General features: G+C 31.6%; 1 protein-coding gene across 1 annotated transcript in view; it reads right to left on the bottom strand.

Moving 5' to 3' along the window:
* Positions 1–16,144, bottom strand: part of LOC118190661 (uncharacterized) — a 393,870-nt gene extending 377,726 nt beyond the window's left edge. The window contains exon 1 of the mRNA XM_085821561.1: positions 15,571–16,144. Within this exon, the coding sequence (XP_085677687.1) occupies positions 15,571–15,727 (157 nt within the window). The 5' untranslated portion in view covers positions 15,728–16,144. The remainder of the gene's footprint in view (positions 1–15,570) is intronic.
* Between the last annotated feature and the right edge of the window lie 3,669 nt (positions 16,145–19,813).

Here is a 19,813-nt window from a genome sequence, read left to right as displayed (position 1 = left end):
GATTCATGTTTTTTGTTCCTCTTCCTGTCAAAGTACTTCTTCTACAAATGCCTTTTGTTGCTTCTTCTGAAGTTGTACCAAATCTAGAGAACAATATATTCATACATAACTAAAAAAAGTATCAAGGTGCTCAAAGTCTCTGCCTACAATCCAACGTCGCCATAATTTCCTCCAAGTCAAATTCATCCTCAGGCAAGTTACGTACTGCAATGGAAAGCAAAGACAATGGAATAAGCAAAGGAAAACATTAAAATGATGTTGCCAGAATTCCTTGATTAATAAATGTTGAATGAAAAACTCTGGAAAGTATGTTAAATGTGTTAAATATGAGTGGCAATGATTACCTCAAAACAACTTTGAGAATTTAAGTGTTCGTAACTCAAAGACATGGTTTCCCATCCCAGATCATCCAGATAAAGAGGGTGTTTAGATAATTTTAGGGCAATTTCGTTAAAGAATTTAAAAAAGCAAATGTTTTGGATTAAACAGTGTTGGCAGCAGCTTATTATTTAAAATGAGAAAAATCGTCTGCTACTTTTAAATTGATTCTTCTTTCAAAACGTCGCATGTAAACAAGCTGTGGAGTGAAGGGCTGTACAGTCATTAGGTGTTGAAGCAGGAGATGCAAAAAAAAAAATAAGCAGTGACCTCGCTGGGACTTGAACCTGGACCTTTCGAATAAGCGTCGAGAGTGCTACCGTTATACCACGAAGGAATGCAAAAAGGAGGGAGAAAATACGTCATCCTGGGTGGTGAAGAATTATCATCCACCACCTTTCAGTTCGGGCGCCACTGGTGAATCATTAGAATTTTCGAAGCAGGAAATGGGGAAAATGAGCAATGCTCTCGCGGAACTCGAACCTGGACTTTTCGAATACGCGCGATTGTGCTACCGTTACACCACAAAGGCATACAAAAAGGAGGAAGAAAATATGTTTTCGAGGGTTCCGAACAGAAATATTCCTACTCCATAATTAAAAATAGTCATGTAAAAAGTGCGAAATAAGCAACATGATTCTACGGAAAAGAAAAAACCGTCAATCATTATTTTTACATAGAAAGAAAACTTCAAATCTATATTCCAAAAAGGTACGTACTATTTCTTATGTTTCTAAAGTTGAATCGTTGGCAACAAGAAAAAAATCTGCCGAAGCAGAGATTAATTCAGTGTCGTTAAATACAACTGTAGTAAAAATTTAAAAAAAAAAAAAAAAAAAAAAAAGAAAAGAAAAAGAAAATCTGAAAGGTTTTAGATTTTAAATTACGTCCAAAGGGGCGTTTTTTTTAACATTTTATGTGTTACCATTATTTATTAAATATCATGTTCTTCACCCTTCAGATAGGCTCACGCGCTGGAGTCTCACGTGCTGGAGACAAAAATGTTTTTCTGTATAGCGTTGCCATTGCACTCTTTGAAATCCTTGAGACTCTTAATCAAAAATTCGTTAAAGTTTTGCAAAATATGAAATCGATAATAAAACAAATTCCAAATTTCAAATTTGGTCTTCCACATGCCCATATTCGTAGAAGGATTACGTCATTCAAAATTTGATGGCTGTAGGTACCATTGTTTTATCACAATTCCAGAAACATACATACATTTATGCAGATTCTTCATTATTTAATTACTTCAAATATAATGCAGGGTTCTAATATTTGGTGACAACAATTTGAAAAGTGAATCAAGCAAAATGCGAAAACGTAATTAATTGTCTGTCTGAGCAAATTGCCCCTTTGGAATAATAATAAATTAAGATATATATATAAAGCTAAAAAACCTAACATTCACTAGCTTTTGAGTATTAATAAAGCTAAGTATTAATTAAGCAAAAGTAATTATTAAGCTAAATAACTGCAACAGCAAGAATAAAAAAAGTTTAATTATTATCGAAAAAACGGGGGGGGATAAAAGTGTACAAACCCGATTCTATCAAAGCAAAAAGAAAGTTTCAATAAGGGATTTGTCGCAGGATTCTCTTAAAATGGGAAATTAAAAATAACAATTGAAAAATACTAAATTCAACTCAATATACTATCGAGAGAAATTTTTACGTCTGATAATTTACAGAAGAAATTCCATTTCTTCATCCCAGTGACTTTCAAAGAGCGAAACTTCATTCTAGAGAGAAAGCAAGGTGTACTTGGAAAAGTACCATTGCTTTCCTTGACAAAATGAAGAATGATACAGGTATTGCATGCACGTACACATTTTCAATGTATTCCTGCAAGGAACCCTAACATTTCACTTATTAACTATTGTGTATTTGGTCTCTTAAAAAGAGTTCCCCACGATCCTTCTTCCCCACGATTGAAAATCTCTGGAAAGTAATGGAAGCGGAATGGAAATCAATAACCCTGGAACAACTTCAATCATGGAAATCACGATTCAGACTTTTAGGCCAGAAAAAAACGCTATCAAATCGGACATTTAGTAAATACGCTTTGCATATTAAACATTCAATAAACGGCTCTGAAATCGTTCTAAAAGTGTGAAACACCCTCTGCAGAGGATAGGTTAGGTTACTGAAATGCGGCGAAACACACAAGGGCTATCTGCGTAAGAGGAGAGATGCCTTCGTGGGGGACTTTCTAAAGTAAACTGGCTCGTACTCACGTTAAACATGAGGTGATTACAAAAGGTAGCCAGTCCGCTCGCCAGAGATCGAACTCCCAATATTGAGCGGTCTTAATCACTCTGAAACTGGTGAGACTGTTATAGAGGAAACGAAACGGCCGTGAAACATTCTATTCCTTTTATCGGTACTTAAATTGCATTTAAAAATAAAAACATCAAAATTACTGCAAAATTTCGGGAATATACTTTTTTTAATCCACAAGAAGAACCTTTTACTGTAGAGAAACGAATTCAATTAAATTTACTAAAAGCCACATTCTCAATCAGGAAATGGGATAAAGAAAAAAGACACTGAGTTTTAGGCAACTGCATATTTTATATTGTTTTTTTTTTATTAAAATTGTAACTTTATTTAAAAACTAACATTATAAAGCAAACTAGCTGAGGCTAGACCTACGTTTTTAGAGCGCATGGCTTATATACACGAAATTTAATTTAGCGGCCGCTTCGGACAAATTTTACGTGGTGTATGTTAATCTCATTTCCCGCGGGTCACGAACAATTTTACGAAACATTTGAAACTGTCTTTGCATTTTTGGTTTACGAATAACAATTTATTCCTGAAACGTGAACAGGAATACTCGAGCATGTTTCGGAACGCATATTTCAACTTTTCCCAAGGGAAGGATGCATATAAAATTTTTTTTATTTATTTTAAATGCTTTAAAAGTATTAGTTTCTGCATTTATTTATATTCACGGTTTCCAAACTTTTGGATCGTTACGTTAGGTTACCCTACCATGCCGTTTATCATTTATGTTAATTGGCAAGCGCTGCTGCTGTATGAAATGTAAAGGTTTTAATTCATCTTCCACTCTATAACGGAACAGAAAATCTTTAATTAATATTCAAATGTTTTTTCAGAATGCATTTTTTCCAGAGCGTTGCCATTCGAAGTTACATAAAAGTTTTAAAATATCTCTTAAATTAAAACTGTAATGCTCAACAAACGGTGTGATTGACTAAATGCAACGAAAATATGTCTTAATAATTCAAATGTTTCATGACAAATTAAAGTAATTTATTCCATTATATATCAAGAAAAGTACGTTATCCTATATCCTTATTTGATATCTTTATAAACCTTATAAGGCGAAGTGAATATTATGATCCTTATAAAAAGACATGCAATTATGATTTATATTTAAAGAAAATTAAATAATGAAGAATCTGCATGAATGTATGTATGTTTCGCGCACTGTAAAGAGCAACGGTACCTAGAGACATCAAATTTTGAATACCGTAGTCTTCCAACCAAACATGAGCACTCGGAAGCTCGAATTTCGAATTTGTTTTAATATCTGTTTCAAATTTGGTAAAATAACGAATTTTCGATTAACAAACTCAAAAATTTCAAAACGAGCAACGGCAACCCTCCGGACAAAAAACATTTTTATCTCCAGCGTGCGAGACTGTGTAACGGAAATTCTAAAGATATGCTGTTTTAAATATTTTACGATATTGCCGTTGAATGGAATTTTAAATTTTATGTGGTTCAAGTGCGAAGAACGTGATATTTAATAAACAAAGGTAACGCATAAAGCGTTAAAAAAAAGCCCCTTTGGGGGTAATATAAAATCTGAAGGCTTTTAGATTTATTTTATCTTATAGTAATATTTTTAAGTGTATTTAATAACATGTCCAATAGTTACTTTTATGAACATTCACTAGTTTCACTGCAACTAAAAAATTGCATCAAACTTTTAGTTTCCGAGTAAGAAGAACATTTTTTTCTTTTTGGCATCAATTTACAAGATTTTTCTTTTGGGAAAACAAATAGATCTCTGTACCTGTTCATATTATCAGATAACGTACACAAACAAAAGAGAAATAATATCTTTCTTTCCCTACCGAACGAAACATTTCCAAGTTTTCTGCCATTTCTACGGATAATAAACGTAGCTCATGCGTCACTAATACTTCTTATTCACTTTTAAAAAGCTCATTAACTTTTAAAGTATTAGTAATCCGTTGATACTTATGCTAATAATATTATATAATAAATCTTTTTGACACAACTTACTATTATACATAAAGTAATATTTTGCAATCTTTGTATTTAACTGGGATCTCTTTCCTTTACAGAGAATAAACATGGACAAACTAAGGAAATTTCGAGAAAATCGATTCAGATTTTATAGCTTGACATCGAAATTGCCGACAGAATTATGTAAGAATATTTTTTCCCTATCCTCATTAAGACGGTGAATTCACTGAACTCTTTCAGAAAGCTTGCATAACAGCCTTAAAAATGCATTCTAAATATTCGCCTCATTAATGCAGATTCGCGCACGTTACAGTTACAGTTATCTCCGAAATGTGAAAGAAATATTTAAAGGTTTATCTTAAACTACGTATCTTATTTAAATCAGTCTCAATGAAAATGGTTATATAAGCGCAGCAATTTTTTTTAATGTTATATATGCCCTTAGCGAAGTTTTTCCAGAAATATGTTCGTAGTTACGTTATGTTACCGTGCATTTATCCTCCATGCAACTTGGCAGCTGTGCGAAATATAAGACCTTTTATCTCCCAAGCGGCATCGAATATAATCAGTTCTCAAAAGCATATGAGTATCTTCAATTTTTGTTTTGTTATGACATCAAAAACAGCGAATTTTAAAATTAAATATCTCAGTCAATTTTCGTCGTACGGGAGTCAAACTTCTTGTACTTTTATTTTTTCATAACGAATACTAAACGTTCTCAAATATACGTAAGTGTTTTATGTGTACATATTTGGTACTGCAGATTGCAGTAAAAAAGGGAGGTGCACAACTAGATGTTATAGCAGTCCCATATACAAAATTTTACCATTCTACAAGTTCTGAGAGGTACATGATGTTATAAGATCTGTCAGGATATTCAGTGGAATATTTAGCGTCAGGATATAGTGGTAAGTTGTGATTACTTTTCATTCTGCAGGATGATTCTACCCTTTTATAAATTCTTTTATTACTACATTTACATATATTTACATACAGTTCAGGAAAAACGCTCACCTCGCTCACATTCTCTCGCTTCCCGATTATCATCGTGCGCCCTCTGTCGGCGGCTTTTCTACAATGCCAACTATCGGCGGGTTACAATATGTACATATGTCGTAGGTACAGACGTCACGAAAAAATCCATTTTGAGTCAAGTTTAAAGCCATTTTACAATCCGTTTTTTTTTTGGGGGGGGGGAGTTCTTTATTCTGCTCGTACCTACAGATATCAGGCCCAAAAAATAAATAAATAAATAAATAAAAAAAGTTTAAATGATTTTGGGAACGGTCAAAATGGATACTTTTGTTAAAATATGACATTCGAAATTTCTTGCGATTAGAATATTTCCATTATTTCGTACAAAGAGGTAAAAAAAGAGACTATGAGGGATTAAAAGATGACTTTTGGGACTCTTCAAAGCTCAGGGCCTACAGAAAATAATACATTCAAGCCTTAGATTCAACACAATTTACCCTCGCAGTCCCTGATGAGACGACACAGATTGTCTTCGAGAATGTTCAAAACTACTACGTAAGGAAGCATAGCGTTTCTTAAAAGGCGCAAAGAAATAAAAAATAACTTGATTTTATAGTGAAGCTCAGAAAGCTATAACACTCTGAACTGGAAATTCAAAAGATGATTTAGGATTTCTACGTGCTGTATATATTTTTATGTTTTTACTTTTGAGTTCTTCGACCAGGATTCCACAGAGGTCGCTAAAGGTTAAAAGTCAGGAAGATGGAATTAACGGAGGATATTGAGAAGTATTTTAACTGTAAGGATATTAAATTTATTTGAATTTTCTCATACAGGTTTCGGGTTATAGATTATAAAAACTCGCAAATATCGGAGAAACAGGCCGATTTTCAAAAAAAGTTATCTGAGTTTAGTTTTTCCTCTGCAAGTATGATTGGTCGAGTTTGTTTTATATTTATTCAACTTCTATTTATTTATTTTATAAAGTTCTAGCTTTTTTACGCGTCCTTGGGACTAGAATCTTACGTGAGTGTCTAGTAACCATTCGCTGGTACCCTTACAACTAAAAAATGTTAAGTCCAAAGAAGGGTTAAAATACCCTTTTATTCGCTAAAGAAACACTCACAGATGACCCTTTCTCGGGCTTACAAGAAAACCTCCATTTGGGCTTTAACTTAAGATTGAAAATAAGAAACTAAATAGTTCTAACTAGTTAAACATTAGCCGAAGTTGTAGAAGAAGTAAGATAACTAACCGAGTTGGCCTGCAGTTAAATCTCACCGGCGAATAATAACAGGCACGTAAAATGACCGCCGTGCGTAATAAGATAGGCTTAAGGCAACGACGTGGCCCGAAGGCAGAACACGCTCTGCTGAGAACTTCTCAGCTCCGGAAATGACAGAACTTCCCATTAAATACTGGCTCTACTTCATTTACATAAAACCCAATACTGAAAACTCATTTTGGCAGGGTGGTATAGGTGGAAAACCGAAATTTAAGGGAACGGGTTTCAAAATTAGAAATAACCATTAGAAAATTAAAATAATCCCTACAGTTTTTTATTTAAAATAATGGAAGAGGTAATATTCTTCAAAACCATGTTTTATATCTGCGAATTTAACTGGTATATTGTAAGTAAAACCGGTTAATGTTTTCGTTTCTCTTGTTTATCTAAACAACGATTATGCAATTAAAAAGAAAAAAAAATATTAAGAAAACAGTGGAATTAATATTTCTTGCATACTGCCTAAAACTTAGAGTACGGCCAGGTTGTTAGCAATCAGATAATGTTATTAAATCACAAAAACGCCTCCCATTTATATACGTCATTTATATGGAAAATGCGTCGCTTATTGTGATCAACAAGTGACTTAATATTATTAAAATATTACGGAATGAATTTTTTAAACTAACGCCGCCAAATGAAAGATAAAGTCGCCAAATAAGGTCTAAATAAAACAAAGAGATAGCCAAATGACGGAACTAAGTCGATAAGTCTCTCGATTTTGATTTAAGGCAACATTCAAATCTTGGAACCCAGTCTCAGAAAAGACAATGGAATTATTTTATGCATACCAACTTTTAAGAAACCATGAAATAAAAGATGAAGAATTAAAATTATTTTCAACTACACACGACTTTGTTTTGCTATATAAAAAAAAAATCATTTGTTTAGAAGAAAAATTTTTTAACTCCAACTATATTTTTGGCAGTCCAAATTATCATCTGCTGCTTCATAACTTTGTTTCCATGCAAAATGGCGTTTTTAAAGAAGCAATGGACGGAAGGCTATATTTGTGCTCTTTCCGAAGAAAATTAATAGGATTTAGTTATTACAAAATGCTATGAAAGCCAAGTTTTTCGGTATCTAAAGCAACGATTGATAATACTGTCAATAAGAAAGAAGAAAACATTAAAGTTTGATTTCAAGGAGAAAAATTGTTCAAAATACAAAGAAAAAACGGAATGTTTGGAATGTTGCAAAGGTAAGAACTTTAATGTTAAAAGAAAATCTGCGAAGTCAAAAGATAGTTGCATAATCCCAAAATGCTCAGTGTCAAATGTGCATTTTGGGATTATGCAACTATCTTTTGATAGCTATACCCAAATGTCAAATGTAAATGTAAACAAAGTAAACTGTCAATGTAAACAAAGTCAAATGTAAGTCAAATGTAAACAAAGTGATAATTACTAATTATTGATTTGAATCTTAAAATGTCGGAAAAAACATAATATGCATCTTCTTTCACCATGACATATCGCTGATAGTGGAACGTGCTGCAAAATTCTTTAGGAGAAACATTTATCCGGACAAAAATGGAAAAATGTTGTCACAATAGATAAATAGTGGGTACATTTGAAATGACTGCAATATAAAGATATCCATTTATTATTATCAGAGAGGAGAAAACAATCTTAAAACATGGTTCAAAGAATTTCATTGAAGAACTTTAAACATGGTTCAAAGAATTCATCATTTTCAAAAGAACTTACGGTTGCTGCTGGTTTTTAACATAACGGCAAATTAAAAATTAAAGAGAGTGTAGACAACCGTTAAGGTCAACTCCACATATTTATCAGGAACATATTTTATACTCAATTTTCAAATCTATACATATAAAGAAGAAAGTATGTTTGTTTTTGTTCTAATAATTCAGTCACTACTATAGCTACCGTCACCAAACTTTCTAGAATTCTTTTCAGGGTCCTCGAAAAGGTCGACATCTACTTTTTTTCCAAAAAAAAATAGTTAGTTAAAATCAAGAAATACTAATTAAAAACTCGGAAAACCATCATTTTCGCCCTCATTTTCCCGAATGGCAACACTCTCTGAAAGCTGGAGATGAAAATCTGCTTCATTTCCGAAGTTATTGCCACTGCTCGCTTTCAAATCCTCTAGAGTTTGTTAATCAAAAATTTCTAATTTTTACGTTGAATTAAAACTAGCATTGCCAAACATTAAATACATTATTCCCGATTACAAAAATTCGTGGGAAGCTATTTGGACTATTCCCATCTTCGTACGACTTTAATCAACCGAACTATTAATTAAAAACTCTGAAAGCGCTAACTTTCGCACTCAACTTTTCCGAGTGGCAATAGTCTCGCGCGTTGGAGATCAAAATGCTTTATTTCGAAAAGTGTTGCTACTGCTCGCTATCAAATCTTAGAGATTGTTAATCGAAAATTTGTAAGTTTTACAAAATCTATAAATATAAAGAAGAATGTCTGTTTGTGTGTTTGTTTGTTCGCGTTATTGATTTCTGATCAATTATAATAATCTTTTTTGCTGCATTTAATCGACTAAAATGGAATATAGGTGAAATATTCGATGGAACTTGAGCTTTTACGACCATTTGATTAGAAAGACGAAAATCGTTAAGAACTGCGTGCCATTGTTGCTGATATAATGAGACAGAATTAGCTTATTTTTCTATGGAAATTTTTTATGTGGGTTCCATACCGCATCAGACTGAAAAATGTATGACTATGAATCTTATTTTTTGCTTCGCTTTTAGAGAAGGATTACAGCAGTATCGTTCTCTCTGTTGTTAGATGCATTACTCTCAATATAGCTTAACTGGCATCGGGTACTTCCGCTAGTAGTTATTATATAGACAACCAGTAATTTCTATGTATATTTTCAGCGTTATTAATACTTTTGTAATTTTGCTGTCGAAATGCATACGGCAAAAATGCGAAGAAAATGATGCTTAATAGTAAAACTAAAAAGACAAAAAGAACTGGGTATAGCTGGAATTAACGTAACAGCACAGTGGTAGAGTGTGAACTCAGTGATAGCGTAAAAAGACATTATGAAACCCTTTTGAGCGACGATTAAAATACAAACGCTTTCAGATTTTGCCTCCCCCTCATTGTTTAATGTTATTATTCTGCTAGTATTATCAAAATATCTGAGAACAAACGTCATCGCATCAAGCGGCGCTTCGGAGATTCTAATATGAGAAAAGATTCTTTTGATTGAGGTTCGGAAATTCTATTTATTATTTGACTACTCAAATTATCCATACAAAACAAAAATAAACAAACAAATAAATAAATAAGCGCAAATAAATTAACAGCGAGCTTAATTTTTAAAAATGTCCAAAGCAAGTCTTGCTATCTCGGTAATCGCAGGATAATCTTCCATAGAAAATTTCTCTGGAATCAAAAGTTCTAAGTCCGTCGTTTTCTTCTAAGGACTACAATGATGAATATTTCGAGTAGTTTCCAGCGACCGGCTAGAATTTAAGTGACCGCAGTCGTTGCTGCTCAACAATACGTTAATCCTATATTAATCCATTGACCACCGGCACGCATTTCATACAGCAAAGCGTAACAAAAGCTCGGTCACAGGGGCATCCAAGTCGCAAGTAGAGTGTGACTCATATATTGCGTCACGCATTCTGTTTCAAAGCTTCGCGACCCAGCTCATGGGTCACGCGGCAGCTACACTGTTAATCGCTCTTATACTATGAACTGTAAATTATAGCAATTTTGATCACACTTGACAACATTGGACCGTAAATTATAATTCTATATTTTATGTCTCAGGACCGTAAATTTTCAGGCACTTTTAACAGCGCGATAAATTATAACAAGTTTTATCACTTGTAACGGCATGGACCGTGAATTTAACAATTTTTAAACACTCTTAACAGCAGGAACTATAAATTAAATCAATTTTTATCACTCTTTACAGAACGAACCGTAAATTATAACAATTTTTGTCAGTCTTAGCGGCCATAGACGAAAAATTATAACAATTTTTAAACACTCTTAACAGCATGAGTTATAAATTACGAAAATCTTTATCACACTTTACAGAACGAACTGTAAATTATAACAACTTTTGTCAGTCTTAACGACATGGACCGTAAATTATAACAATTTTTAAACACTCTTAACAGCAGGAATTATAAATTAAATCAATTTTTATCACTCTTAACAGCACGGCCTGTAAATAAATTATAACAATTTTATCCGTCTTAACGGCATGGACTATAAATTATAATACTTTTTATCAGTCTTAACGGCATGAACTGTAAATTACAACAATTTTTTAACATTCTTAACAGCCTGAATTATAAATAACAATTTGTATCACTCTCATTAGCATGGATCTGATTATAATTTTTAGACATGGACCGAAAATTATAACGATTTTTTTGTCTTAACGGCACAGACCGTAAATTATAACAATTTTTAAACACATTTAAGAGCATAAATTATAAATCATAACATTTTTTTTTACTCTTAACAGCACGGATTGTAAATTATAATAAGTTTTATCACTATTAACGGCATGGACCATAAATTATAATAGTTTTGAGCACTTTTAATATGATGAATTTTACATTATAATAATTTTTATCATTCTTAACAGCATAAACGGTAGCAATGACAATTTTTATCACTCTAATACCATTAATTGCAGTAATAATAATTTTTATCACTTTAGTACTATGAACTGTAGTTTTAATGATTTTTATCACTCGAATACCATGAACAGTAATAATAATAATTTTTTATCACTCTAAAACTATTAATTGTAGTAATAGTAATTTTCATCATTCATTTCTAATACTATGAAGTATAATTACAATAATTTTTATCACTCTAACACTGTGAAATGTAGTCTTAAAGATTTTTATCCTTGTATGAATTTTAGTTTTAATATTTTTAGCATTCTAATTCTGTGAACTACAGTTATAATGATTTTTATTACTTATGCATTAAAGTTATAAACATTTTCGTCACTCTAATACTATGAACTATATATTTTGATGACTCTAATTTAATGAACTGTAATTACAATATTTTATTACTTTAACACTGTTAATTGAAGTTATAAATATTTCCATCATTCTTATTTTATTAGCTGTAATTTCTATAAGACTAATACTATGAATTGTAATTATATTTTTGATTACTCTGATTCTACGAACTGCAGTTAATTTTTTTTTTTTTTTTTTACTTTAACATTCTGAATTATACGAGTACAAATACTTTGATCACACTAATAGAGTAAATTCTTGTTATAAAGATTTCTATCACTCTAATACTGTGAACTACAATTCCAATAATCGTTATCTCTCTAAAAGTATGAACTATAGTTTTAATATTTTCGTGACTCTAATTCTATGAACTATATTGATAACTTTTCTCAGTCTAATATTATGAACTATAGTGTGATAAAAATTATAAGAGTTATAATATATTTTATTTCGACGATTCCATGGACTGTAATTGTAATAATTTTTATCACTTTAAATTTGATTAAAATTAAATCACTTTAAATTTTTGACTAAAATTAAAATTATCACTTTAAATTTACTTCAACTCATTTACTATGAGTTGAAGTAATTAAAATTTTTATCATTCTTATACTGTGAACAATTATCGTACAAAACTTTCCTAAAATGTTACTCGTTGTTCTTAAGATTCATCTACGGCAAGAATTCCCAAACAATTCCGGGAGCCCTGGGGTTCCAAGCATCTTCTCCAGAGGTTTCGCAAATCAAAATGAAAATTCAAAGGAATTTTTTAATGTCATATGGCTTGCAAAATTTAACGTCTCAAATTATTGTTCAAACTTTTTCCCTTTCATACATTATCATTACTTGAAATTAAATCAAACAGGTTAATTACTACAATATGAAGAAAGAATGATTTTCTTTATATTTTCCCGCTAGTTAACATCGTTATTTCCTCACATATTTCCCTCCCCCTCGCATTTTGTTATCAACAGGCTCTGAAAATTCTGAAGATATTCGCTTAATTTTTCCTTTCCTCACTGCGTACAGAGAACGAGATCCCTATTACAGAGAACGAGATCCTATAAATTTAAACTGTATTCCTCCCGTCATGATTTTTTTCGTCTTACTAACAAAGCCTCACAAACTACCTACGAAAGTTACGCCCAACCTTTCCCTTTTAATTGTTAAACTTTATACCAGCCTAACACGAGAACCGACCCGTCACTGCGAGGCAAACATGAACTGACATTCAGTCTACCATTACACTAAGTCAGCTGCGCGTTCACCTTCTCTAATTACGGATGATTTGAGGCCTAAGAAGTAGCCGAAACGACACGAAAGAACGGGCGAGATTTAAGTTACATGGAAGTGGAAATGAATGTATTTTATTAGATACAGTTATCTTAATATTACTATCTATTTTTATTAAAATGTAGGCTTCTTCTAAAGAAATAGTATTGTGATAGTTAACTGTAGTTTGGTTGTCTATGTCTATTTCTGATCTGTTATGTTTTTACAGCATTTGCGTCCTTCGGAAAGTTAATTATTTGCATAATTTTCCCCTCTCGATTTGCGAACGATAAAATTATTTAAAAAAAAAAAAAAAAAAAAAAAAAAAAAAAAAACTAAATATTTCAGATTTTATATTACGCCCAAAGAGGCTTTTTTTTCTAACGTTTTGTGTGTTACCATTATTTATTAAATAACATGTTCTTCACACTTAAACCATAAAATTCAACTCAACAGTAATATCGCAAAATATTTAAAAACAGCATATCTTTAGAATTTCTGATACACAGTTTCGCACACACGAGTTTTTTTTTTTTTTGTGTGTGTGTGTGTGTGTGTGTGTGTTCCGTACAGTGTTGCCATTGCTCGATTTGAAATCGGTGAGTTTCTTAATCAAAAACTCATAAATGCTTTACAAAATATGAAATCGGTAATAAAATAAATTCCAAATTTTTGCTTGTAGATGCCCGTATTCGGGTGGAGACGTACGTTAATCAAAATTTGATGGGTCTAGACATCGTCGTTTTATCACAATGCGAGAAACATACATGCATTTATGCAGATTCTTCATTATTTAATTTCTTTAAATGTAATACATTACGATAATATTCGGTGGTAACAATTTGAAAAGTGTTTCAAACTTTTAAAGTTTTCCACGCAGAATGCCAAAACGAAATTAACAGCCCTTCTGGGCTAACGCCCTTTGGACTAATAAATGAAAATAAATCTATATTCATGATAATATTCGCTTATAATAATTCTATGTCTACTTACAGTTCTATAATTCTACAGTACTAACTACAGTAGCATTTATTTTATCATTCATGAAAATCAAACATTCATGCAAATTAAGTTAAGGACGGTAATCCGAAAATAAAATTTTTTAATTAAATCTGCGCACAGATCTCAATACCGCAAAATGCCATGTCCGCGAAAATAGCAGTTGATGAGTAGAGCATCATAGGTCCTTTCTAAGAGTCTACATAGAAAAAAATTCGATGCTGTATTTACCAGCAGTTGAACGCTGAAAAAAATTAAATAACAAATAATTTAAAATGTTCGCTTATCTAAAATGTATGAAAACATAAAAAAAGAGTCTAAAAACAGACAAAAAAGAGTCTAAAAACAGACATTCTTGATTTAAAATGTTTTCCTCTGGTGTCTGATTTATTAAAAAAGAAAAAATCGAAAGTTACGAAGGTTTTATACAGTTACAACAGCTTTTACAGTTTCAAAACTTCTATATTCTTTCCGAAGTCTTTTGACGTAATATGTATATAAAATATACTTCATAAAATTATTTAAATTACCTCATAAACAATTCACTTCATTTAAAATTTTAAGTACTTGAAGTTACGTCACAAATAATTCTTTTCTTGGATACTATTTAAAGTCATAGTTAAAGAAAAAATCTTTAGAATTTACAGAAATTATTTTAGAATTGTTGCAATAAAACAATAATAAAAAAGACACTTCGTTCTGTCCCTCGTAGCAGAATAAATATAAAAAATAAGAAATACATATACTCACGCATATACTTTATGTTTAGAAATATCAAAACAAAAGCTGATAAAGAATATTTAATACTTCTTTAGTTGGCAGTAGTGAATCGTTAAATCATGGCACATAATATAAACCTAGGTGAATAAATGTTGTCTTCCAATTCAAAGTAGTCAGAATTCTACATTTTTTTTAAATTTATTTTTTTACTCTGAGAGCATTTAGGGAAAGAACTAATAATTAATATTACCCAGGGTGGGAGATTTCATATAAATTTCGCGCCATATTCACGCCTATAAACTCACACATATTAGTTCATAGATATTCTTTCACTATTAAATTTAATGTATACTAAATGTTCGTAAATTGTAGCTCTAAGATGCCATTTAAAAATTATAAAACTGCTGTTTAAAATTATCAGTTTCCACACTAAAAAAAATCGTAGAACCGAAATACTTCCAAAACATATACTTGCTATATATAAAAATATATTATTTTAAATAATGCATTATGATTTTGGTCAAAAAATATTTTAGAAATTAATTTCATTAGAAACTGAAATAAAAGAGATAACTCTTAAAATCTTAAAATAAAAAATTTAAATACTTTCTAACAAATTTAATCGATTAAAAGTTTTGGGAATGATTTTAATTGAAGTTTACGAACACATACAAAAGAATTCGAATTATAGTCATTAAACTTACCGGTTTTCTCATTGTTGCCAGGTTTCGTCACTAGCCCATCAGTCGTCGGAACCACATCAGCTGCAGACGATTGTTTAGTTTCCCGGTGAACGAGCAGTAAAAACAACAAAACCCAACTCCACAGCGGACGATAACCCTCGATAGCGTACAAACACATGTTGCTGCTGCCAAGCGATTGATTCGAACTTCTTAAAACTTCCACGCGACAGGAAAACGAAGAAACCTATCAATCACCTGTAGCTGCGCAAAATAAATTAATTTTTTCCATAAGATGGCAACGGAACATCATTAAATAAGAATCCTTTCGACATGACAGTTAACAGAAGAATAAAACAAAAATTAAATCCTGCAAGTAAATTTGCTTTTAAGTTTTCCGAGGTTGAATTGGAACACAATTTATCCAACGCCGAGTTCTGAAAGGCATTCCATATTCGAATGTTCGGTTTTTTTTCTTCTCCACGTTTTGACGTTCTGTGGGTATGGTTTTTCAGGGTCGAGCAGACCGGGTGCGTTCTCTCGCAGCGTCTGCTAGCGAGGGAGCTCTCCTATTTGAACTGTCGGCTGGTTTTCGGGACGACAAGCAGTGTTACAGGGTTGCTATAATCGAGACAGCACATGAAACCATCACGGAGGCAACGGATAAGTCGGCTTGGCGAGATATTGGCGATGTATTTTTTTGCGCGCTGTAGTGCGTTTTCCGAAAGATACTTTTCATCCGTTTCCTTTTGATTACTTTGACAGAGTAGGTGAGGGGGGAGGGGTTGCAGAACAGAGAAGTCAAGTGAGAATTACGAGGGCCATTAACTGAAATAAAAATTACATTTTTAAATATTATAAATTCCTGAATAACATTTTTAATTTCACTATTCAAAATATAAAATATAGTATTATTCAGATTTTAAAATTTTAAATTGTAATTTTTATTTCAATTTATTACTGAATTTTATATTTTGAATAATATAATTAATGATAATATTCAGGAGATTTTTAAATTTTAGTGATTCTAGAAGGTGTGTATAATTACAATGGCTTTTTACTTCCTTGTACGAAGTAAAAGGAAGTATTGTAACCGCGAAAATTTGGGGTATCCTATTTCAACGAAAATATTCATTTTGACCGCTAACGAATGCAATGTAACGATGTTTTTGCCTGACATCCGTACGTAAAGACAGAATAAAGGACTTTTTTCCCCCCAAAAAAATTATAAAACTGATTTTAAATGAATTCTGAATAGATCTTTTCGTGGCATCCGTAAGTACTTATCTCGCATAACTCAAAAACGAGTAGCCTCAGAACGTTGAAATTTTGTATATAGGATTGCTATAACATGTAGATGTGCACCTCCCATTTTGGTTGCAATCAGCCGCACCGAAAGTATATATATATATAGAGAGAGAGAGAGAGATCTACTTTGTTATTCGGTTCAGTGAGCACAGTTTCTTTAGTCTTATATGTTTATAAACCGAGCATTTTTTGCTTTAAAAATTATTGAATTATGTTTTTCTGGTTAAGATTTTTATGCCTTTAGTTATCCTGCACATGCAATAATTGTGGAATTATCAGCAATTTAAAAGTTTTTTAAGTGGAGCTAAGCCTAATTTTTGATTACCATAACAGCCATGTTTGTTTACATTTCAAACTTAGCTGAATAGTGAATTTGTTGCCAACCTAGAGAAACTAAGCTTCGCAACAGCAAAGTAACGTCTTCTTTTATTATTTCGAATTAAATTATGCTTAATTCTTTCTGGAATTATCATTTAAGTTATTAGCTTGTTTTTGCGTAGAAACTGTATTTTTAATTGTTTTAACTGTACTTGGTGTTTTATGTTTTTTTGTACCTTTCGAATTTTAATGAAAATATTTTGCATTTTTATGCATTTTTGCCTTGCCGCGAAGTGAGAACTGAATTAATTAGTAGCGCATGCGCATTAGGTAAGCGGCGCTGAATCGCCGCTTACTGTTTCTTTTTTATTTGTTTAATTTCTTTCATACGCCGTTTTAGATTTATTATAGTATTTGAATAGAACATGTAGTAATTCTTCAGATGATATAATTTTTGTGCACTCTGAATTATAAAATGAATGAGATGTAACGCTGTTAAGTGAACCTAGCGCCGAAGTGTCGCTACTGTAAATAAATATCGTGAACTTTAAAGAGTGCATTTATTCTATTGTAGTTTATGCGATATGGATGAAGTAGATAATTTGTTAACTGTTAATTCAATATGTTTAAATGAAATGCAGAAAAATCGCGTATAATTTAATATTCCGTACAAAGAACTCATGTTGTGCATACATCAGATTTTGTAATTTGAAACTGCCAAAACATGAATATTTTCGTCATTTAAAATACTTCTGTTATTTAAGCATAATTCTAAAATCAAGGATTGCGAAAATAATTGTCCGGTAAGGACTTTTAACCCAGGAATGGGAGTTAGTACATATAACATAATCTTTCGATACTGCCGATTGCAATCATAAGCGGTTTATTTTTGCGTCCTTTACCTGGTACCAAGAAGTAAAAATCAACTATTTATTCTCGGAAGTTTTTTCATATATTTAAACAATATAACCCAAACTGAGAAAATACAATTTTGGCATAAAATTCAGAGAAAAAATAATGAACAAAAAAAAAAAAATTAAGTAAAACGGATAAGTTATATATCTCCAAGAAAACCATGGAAAGGTAACCAGCGGACCTCGTTCATTTCAGCTAAAATCTAATTTTTTTTTTTTTTTTTTATTTAACATTTTTAAAGGCCCCCCCCCCCATTATTAGCTATCAGGAACAAATATTCTTCCCTTGATATGTTGATTAGATATACCAGTTTTTCTGCGAGACGACACACCGGAACTTAACTATTTGTCACACCGGAAGTCAAAGTTTAAATTAAAGATTCCATATTCCCTCTTTTTTATGTTATTTTTCAACTAAATAATTTAAAGCATTTCAAAATGTCTGGAGAATCTGGCAAAGTATTTTTATTACGCATTTCCTCATTTTCGTTTGGCAACGTGAATAATAGTGTGCATATGTCATGTAACGTTAATCTGAAAATTTTAAATGAGATTTTTAATTTTTTTTATAATTTATGTTCACAACAACCACGATAGCTCTAAAAGTTCCTAATAGAATCACTTGAAATTTTGCACACAGAGTTTGTACATTATAATGCATGACGTAGAATAGGGGTTAAAATATTAACCTTATAGAATTTAAATTATATCATTTTTTTCTTCAAAAGTGAATGTTTTTATTTTATTATTTTTGAGTGTTGAGTAACATATTTGGCCAAATATTATTTTCTCCCTCCTTTCCGGCATACCTTCGTAGTGTAATGGAAGCACACTCGGCGCACTTTCGAGAGGACCAGGTTCGAGCCCCGGCGAAGACATCGCTCATTTTTTAAGTCAACTGCTTCAAAAATACCTAATGTCTCTACAATATTACCACTGAATCAGTATTTTCCAGTTATCCTACTTCTCTGTATGCTTATGGTTAGTACATATAACAATGCTATGTGTACTAACCATAAGTTATACGTACAATGTTATTTTGGTTAAAACATATTATTTTCTTGTCAATGATCGTTGATGTTCTTGTTAACTTCGATGTAAAATTTTCGGATTTTTTTAAGTAAATTTCACAAAATAATGAATTATCTGTCACTTTTGTAGTAATTATATCTAAGTACGAGTGCATTGCAATAAAATAAAATCTCATAAACGCTGAAATATAAGAAACATTTTGAAAAAGCTCTTCGAACTAGGTCGGTTACCTTTTAAGGAGTTATTAAAACTGGCTTAAATTAAAACTAAAAAGTTGTATCATCGGCACAGCCAGGAAAAATATCTCCAAAATATTTGTAACAATCAAGTCGTATTTCGGTGTTTCTTAAGGGTTGCGTTTTGAGAAATAAAATAAAGTTAAGAGTTAAACGTAATAACCTTTGTAGACACCCCTCACATAATGCCATTCGAATTAATTATTAATCATGCTGTAAGACACTGATCAAGTAAGGATCTCTAACATTTTTGTGTCTTGAAGCATATTCTGGAGTATCACTTGGGATGGGGCGAGCACAGTTCTTCTTTCAAAGCAAATTTATAGATTCAAATACTTAAGAATATACATAATATAAAAAAATGTTACTCCAAAAATATTATTTTAAGATATAGAAATTATTGATTATATTCTTATGTAAAACAAATAATTGCTAAAGAGTAGAGACAGAAGTTTACAA

Source organism: Stegodyphus dumicola, chromosome 8 (assembly GCF_044657685.1).
Source record: "Stegodyphus dumicola isolate Sdum_Otavi_A_Nest chromosome 8, ASM4465768v1".
In the NCBI taxonomy this organism is placed as follows: Eukaryota; Metazoa; Arthropoda; class Arachnida; order Araneae; family Eresidae; genus Stegodyphus; species Stegodyphus dumicola.
The sequence above is the reverse complement of the archived record's forward strand: the minus strand, read 5'-3'. Positions and strand labels throughout refer to the sequence as shown.